This window comes from Micromesistius poutassou (assembly GCF_964030765.1).
Source record: "Micromesistius poutassou genome assembly, chromosome: 4".
In the NCBI taxonomy this organism is placed as follows: domain Eukaryota; kingdom Metazoa; phylum Chordata; class Actinopteri; order Gadiformes; family Gadidae; genus Micromesistius; species Micromesistius poutassou.
Genome location: NC_140274.1, coordinates 20,332,263 through 20,339,228, shown reverse-complemented (window position 1 = coordinate 20,339,228; position 6,966 = coordinate 20,332,263). Strand labels below are relative to the sequence as shown.

At 43.6% G+C, this 6,966-nt stretch overlaps 1 protein-coding gene across 2 annotated transcripts; it reads left to right on the top strand.

Annotated features, from left to right (window-relative positions):
• The first annotated feature begins 2,649 nt into the window (after window positions 1-2,649).
• Window positions 2,650-6,033, top strand: LOC311341772 (caspase a-like). Of its 2 annotated transcripts, none has more exons than XM_084466573.1 (8): window positions 2,650-2,686; window positions 3,211-3,495; window positions 4,124-4,212; window positions 4,450-4,623; window positions 4,710-4,944; window positions 5,077-5,262; window positions 5,450-5,559; window positions 5,740-6,033. In XM_084466573.1, the coding sequence occupies exons 1-8, from the start codon at window positions 2,680-2,682 to the stop codon at window positions 5,845-5,847; spliced, it is 1,194 nt and encodes a 397-aa protein (XP_084322699.1). In that variant the 5' UTR covers window positions 2,650-2,679; the 3' UTR covers window positions 5,848-6,033. The 2 variants fall into 2 exon arrangements, with proteins under 2 accessions (XP_084322699.1, XP_084322700.1); XM_084466574.1 differs by having other exon boundaries at window positions 2,668-2,686; window positions 3,268-3,495.
• Window positions 6,034-6,966: the final 933 nt, after the last annotated feature.

The window sequence follows — 6,966 nt, the reverse complement described above, 5'->3', positions numbered from 1 at the left end:
GCGAAGAACGTGAAACGCAAGCGAAAGCCCAACTGGTCTGACTCCCAGGACCAAATGCTACTGAGCTGATTATAAACTTAATAAAATAAATCATCGTACAATAAATGATTAGATAGTAATCATAAGTAAGAGTAGATATATTATTTTTTAGGCCTACTTCAAACCATTTATAGCTATTATTTATTATTTGAAATAAATAATGATGATTAAAGTGTTGTATTAGCCTACTATTAATACATGAGACAAATAATGATGGTTTAAGTGATTTATTTTGTATTTATATATTAAATAATTAAGGATGATTAAAGGTATATTTGTAACATTGCCCCCGTGTGTTTTAACCATCACTGATGGTTGATAGCCTATTCCTAAATCGTCGACATTGCAAAGTTGCATTTTCCCTGTTGCTAAATATCGGAGTGTTATTCGCTAATTCAACCACAAGTTTGATACCCTCAAAGTTTTGCCTATATCGCCTTATCAATTCGCAGTCCTCCATTGTCTCCAAAGCATTCGCTCACGCATGCAGCCATTTTCAGATTCTTTGTGAATAGGTCTTAGTGAGTTAGGAGTCCGAGGACTTTTAAGCTCTCCTGGACGTATAGGTGCTACTTTTAGGCCTATATGCCGACTTTGTGAATTGCTCTTAGTAAAATAAAATAGGGGTCCTAAATGTTGGACTGATACGCCCATTATTTTTAGGAGTTAGGCCTAGGCCTAGGCTACTCCTAAATTCGCCACTTATGACCTACTTTTAGCCCTAAGATTCTTTGTGAATACGGCAGGAGGATGTGCATGAGGACACTTAATGTGCACTTTTGCCGACCAACACCACAGCCACAGATGTAGGCCTATTCAAGTCCATAAATGATTAGGCCTATACATGTCAGGAAGACTGGACTGGCTTTTTTGTGTCGGACTGAGGAGCATATAACTGTTGCTGAACGAGCTCCTCTGGGCTTTCCGGTTTTTCTACGTTATGGGTTGCCAACTATCTGGCGTGACACTCACGCTTTCAGCATCAATCTCACGCTGTCACGCACACGCAAATGTCATGCCAAAAATAAATAAATACCCGTCAGATCTCTTTGCCGTCACCCGCCCTCCTCTCCCCCCCGTCAACAATCCCGGTTGCGCGGGACACGAGCGGACACGATTGTTGACGGCCCACGAGAGGCCAAACGGCCCACGAGAAGCCAAGCGGCCCACGAGAAGCCGCGGCCCTTCTGGCATCTGCCCAAATGCCAGACCGTCCAGTCCGTCACTGCATATAATAGTTATTTTTGTTTAACATTCGGCCAGATTGGAGTCAGTCGAAAATGGGTCACAACACGATGTCCATATGACCTGGTTCTTCGACCATTACCGTCAAAATGTAAAACACCGTTTTTTCAGTGTTGTCTACAATTAATGCACGTAAAGTGTTTCTTATTTTCATTTATTAGTTCAATATTGTCTCCTTATTATAACGTTGTCAGAAACAGTGTTATTATTAGTTATCAGTAATTGTGGAATGCATGTGCAATTTTTTTTTTTTTAATGTGTGTTGAATTGAAGCCTACAAGCCAGAACTGAATATCAAGCAGCCTTTACATGACATGACATGCAGACAAATACAACACATAAAAGCATACCATGCTCCATGCACCATGTAAAAATTAGAATGTATTTGCTGACCGAATTGAATCGTGTTTCTCTGTTTGTACATTTGACATTTTGAGTTCAGAGTGAGGTCTGTCCAACTGCCAGCTGGAGTTGTCAAGGCCCTATCCCCTTGGATATCGAAGAGGATCGAAGAGGTTCCAGACATGAGCGCATTCGCGATTAGTAGCCCCTTTTTTTTTTTTTTATTATTTGTATGTATCGTAGCCTATGCATTTTTATAATTAATGCATTGTAAATGCAACGACAACAATACCAACTCCTGGTCGTCCTTTGGCCTCCACACCAAACTACAATACTTTAAAAAATAAATGATGTTACTAATAGGCCTATTGTAATCGTATCCCTTCTCCTTTTTTAAAAAGTATATCGGCTAGGCTATATTAAAAAGAATGCGTAGCCTACACATAATAACTAACTCTCTACCTGTAGCCTAATTACGAGGTCCGTTTGCGAGGGTTTTTATGCAGTCCTGCAATCCTTCATATCAACATAGTCTAATCTAGGCCTACAGACAATCTGATACAATGCTGATACAAAACATGGGTTTGCACTTCTGAATAATCCAGTAGGCCTAATAATAATGATGAACTCAAGGGGCTGATTGAAGTCGCATTATAAGGATTGCTCGTGTTTTAAATAGGCTAGCTTTCTTAATTGTCCCATTGTATTATGTATATGTATTGAAATGTTGTTCTGCTTTTTTAACCGACTATTTATATCTATTGTACATTTGTATTTTCTGTTTTTATTTGAATGTTGTAATCAGGGCATCGTTGAAAAATGGAACCTGCTCTCAATGGCCTCCCCTGAATAAATAAATTTCGGTCTGTGTTGCTCGGACGCCTCCTCCAGAAGACTACAGGTGAGGGGTGGTGATTGGTCGGTATGCTGCTGGGCGGGCTTCTAAGAGAAACAATAGGCGTGGTTTCCAAGAATCCTAATCTCACTTATCGTCCACATGAGGAAGTTTCAGAACGAAAGTAAATCGAAGAGGAGCGAAGCCACGTATAAGCGATGGAAGGTAGGCCGTGTTTTACATACCATGTACAGTTTATGCGCGTTTATTTTTTTCTTTTGCACACTTTGGTGTAGGTTACCATGTTTACCATATGATATGGGGTACAAATTCGGCTATTTATTTGAACTTGAGCGATTTGCGATCAGGTGCCGTTTCTTCTGCTGCTCGGCAAGTTGACGCAGGGGAAGCAGTTTCTTTAGCTACATTATTCCACTTCAAGCAGCAGGCTCGATATCAAACACTGCAGTAGGCCTTTAATAAGAAGTAGAGGAGAATAAGAAGGTAGTAGGCCTAGGCTACGTAGGCTCATGTGAGAGAAACGAGGAACCTGAACCAAATTATCAAAGTCTTGGCCCGACCCGGACCCCAGATCACCACAGAAGGCCTACACAATCACCACCAACGGAGTCGTTCATTTGGATCTTTGCATTTATGCCTAGGCTATTTGATTTTGAAACAGGCCGAAGACGAATTGATATTGACTACAACATTGTAAATTTAATATTGCCTTTTGCATACTGTTTCAGACCTAAAAAGGATCCGTAAAGGATTTGTGCAGAATGCCTCTAACCCAACTTTGAAAGGTCTACTGGATGACCTTTGGGAGGAGAAAGTGTTGAATACCGACGACAAGGACACTGTGTTGGAGGACCAGACGATCAGAGCGGACCGGGCTCGGTGTCTGATCGACATGGTGATCGGGAAAGGGCAGAGAGCAAGTCAGGCAATGATTGATTGTTTGTTGGAGAGGGACGAGCCACTATACATCACCCTGGGTCTGATCCTTCCTCCCAGCCCTACTGATCCTGCGGGTGAGTCGTAACTAGGAATGGGTTTTCTCAATAAGCCCTGCCCACTTTATTTTGACAAGGGCCTAACACGAACCAGAGCAATGGCTTCTTTATCCTTTCATCTCATGGGATCCAACCATTAATTATTGTCGTTTCAGGACATTGGTTTAGACTGCATATCCAAAGCCATTCTCCCTACTTTGTTGAAAAGTGTTAACTATTTATAATTTAAATACCCGAACAGCACAGCAGCAATCTAATGTTTTCTTCTTATTTATTTTTTTACAATTAAATTTGTTGGAAGCCTTTGGTGTTACAGTAATGTTGCAAAGAATTGACTGCTGAATTGAATATATCTGCACCTCAAACATATCTGACCTGAGGAGAATAAATGGTGTCTTCAGTCTTGAGGAATGAACAAAGATTTTTTTAAAGTCACAACATTGTATTCACTGCATTGGTTTTATTTAAAACGTCAGTTGTGAGACATATATATTCCCCTGTAATGTGAGTTAAAATGTCTTTGATATTCTACAACATTCTAGCAGGAAGCCTTTTGGCTGGATCTCAGGAGGTTAAAGCATCGTATAAAGGTGACTTGCATGCAAATAAAATTGTACGAGTGACCTTTATTTTCTGTTACTGGAAGTTTCCCCAACAGAGACGCAGGGCAGGACCTCTGGACTCATCCACAGCTCTGAGCAGTTCAAGACAGAGAAGCTGAAGGACAGAGACAACGTTAGTCCTTCCTCTGCCCTTTAAAGGCTGTTATTCCTCTAACATTGACTTAATGCATGTGTTTTAGCCAACCATAAACATGCGTAACGGTTATCTGGTGGGTTGTTCTGATTGGTATAGGCTCATAAAATTTGATGTGAACTATCAAGGTATCAAACGATCAGATAAGATAATGCATACTGTATCAGTAATATGTCATGCACCTGTTTCCTTCATTATATTGAATGATGTGGTCAGATATACGCCGTCATGGCCCCAGCCACCAGGACGCGTGTGGCTCTGCTGATCACCAATGTCCACTTTGTCCATGGGGGAAATCGGGATGGTGCTGAGAAAGACGAGCAGGATATGAGCGAACTGCTGATCTCACTCGGATACAATGTGGAGCGACACAGAGACCTCAGTGGACCGGTACGTTGGGCCTCACACACATGAGATATCATGTGATCTGTGGCCCTGCGATGAGTGTCTCGTTGACTGATTCATGTTCTGCACAGGAGATGGACAAGGTCGTCGAAAAGTTTTCTAAAGACCCCCGTCTGGCCACGACAGACTCTGTCTTTGTGGTCATCATGTCCCATGGGGTGAAGGGAGCCATTTTAGGTGTCAAACGCAGCGATGCAGACCCCGACCAGTTCCCCATTGACAATATCTACAAACACTTGGATTCTAATCATTGTCGAAATCTGGTAGACAAACCCAAAGTCATCATCATCCAAGCCTGCAGAGGAGGTGTGCTTGGGGTTCCTTTTTCGATTTGAACTTGCCATAACCATAAACCTGTTTTACAATATTACGTTTTAAATGATTCCCGAAACCTCGAGTGAATTACTGGTCTACTACATTCACTGAATTCTCTTCCAGATAAAGATGGGTCTGCGATATTCATTGATGGGCCAGGGTCTGTCCCAGAGCAGGCCCCGGTAGTGCAGATGGATGCGGCCCTCCCACCTCACCTGGCGGACCCTGTGGATAAAGACATCGAGGAGGATGCTCTTCACAGGGTGCACAAAGAAAAAGACTTGGTTTCGCTTTTGTCCTGCACAGCCGGTGAGTTGATTAATTTTTGTCTGTGCAGATAAAGTTTACTCTTCGTTATGGAAGCCTGAAATGCAACTTAAAAATAAATAGGCTGAGGATACAAAACAAACTGTAACTGTTCGAATTAGGACTTGCAAATAAACACCCTGTTTCTCTGATCGATGACTTCTAATTATCTTTTCACTCTATTCTGCAGATACGGTGTCGTATAGACATACAGGGAAAGGTTCTTTTTTCATCCAATACATTGTGGATATCTTCAACCGCCATGCACATGAGGACCACATCGACGAACTCTTCAGAAAGGCAAGTCACTCAGATCGTTTTCGTTAGGCTGGCGTGCGGAGTGAGTGTCCTTCTCTCATGCGGATATCTGGTTGTTTGATGGACAGCCTCACATTCCCGTCCATCCAGATAGAGCCGACCACGACCAACAGCCATGTAGTTGTTTCATCCTAGTGGTTGCGTGTGCTCTCCATCCCACAGGTCCTGAAGCGTTTTGAAGATGAAGATCCTTCACCCACAAGAAGACAGATGGCTGTCAAAGACCGATGCACGTTAACCAGAAACCTTTACCTCTTCCCCGGTCATTAGAATCAGGCTCCACGGTGACCGGTGGGAAATGGTTTGAACACTTTACATCACTGTCACGTAACGTGGTGTCGGGAAATCAAACCGAAACCTTGATTCCTAACAGCTAATCGATTGCTGAAGGTGCAATCACAATAATGACGTAATATGAGATATGTGATGTCTGAAATCAACATAAATGTTAATCTTACTGTATGAGCCATTTCTGTGTTTGGGTGTGTGTCTGTGAGGGGCCAGTAGGTGTCCTCAGTGCACCAGGAAGAGGGGTTACAAAGGTGGGAACTAGGGTTTCCGGGTTCAGGTGTTGCTAGTCGGAAGAGCTAACAGTTTTCGACCGCTCTGCTCCGCCACGCTACGGCAGGCGAGTCAGTATTGGGAAATGGTGCATGATGGACATTTGTTCACACCGTTAATGGATATTGCGTATGATCGTTATGGTGAGAAAAATAAAGAAGCATGCAAAGTACCAAACCAGGAAGTCGTCTGTCTCCTTCAGTGGCCGGCAAGCGCGTCAATCTTAAGTTAACCTGTTCTAGCAGCCCTCAGTGGCTTTAAGCTTTAGGTTTAGCCTCTACATTAAGTCGAAAACTCGCTAATGATCGTGCTTCATCGCCCTGGAAAGAGAAGCCACAAGCATCTAAACACCGAACATTGCACCTACGTGAGCCTACCTGTTGTCATCCGAAGCGGCCAGAGGGCGCCGCTGCATGACAGGCATGAAGTCGACATCCGCTAACGCCGTTAGCACCCAGCACTCGCTTCGTTTGGAGCCACGCCAAGGCGAGGACACCGGGGACCGACCAGAGGACGCCGTCGCATGCTAACGCTGTTAGCATCCAGCACCTGTCGCCGTTGGAGCAGCTACACCGAGGACACCGGGAGCCGAGAGCTCCATACGCCGGCAGCGCAGCACAACCACAACGGGATCACCATGGCGCCCACCGCAAGTAGTAGCGCTACAAATTTATGAATGGCCATTTATGTTTTTGCGCACAGCTGTTTACTATAGCCCCAGGGGCGTAAATCCAATGCATTGGTGGTCAAAGAGGGAGGGTAATTAACTCGAACTTAAAAACTTTGTTTCTTGGGGAAAGCATCATGGATCAAACATCGGAAGAGCCC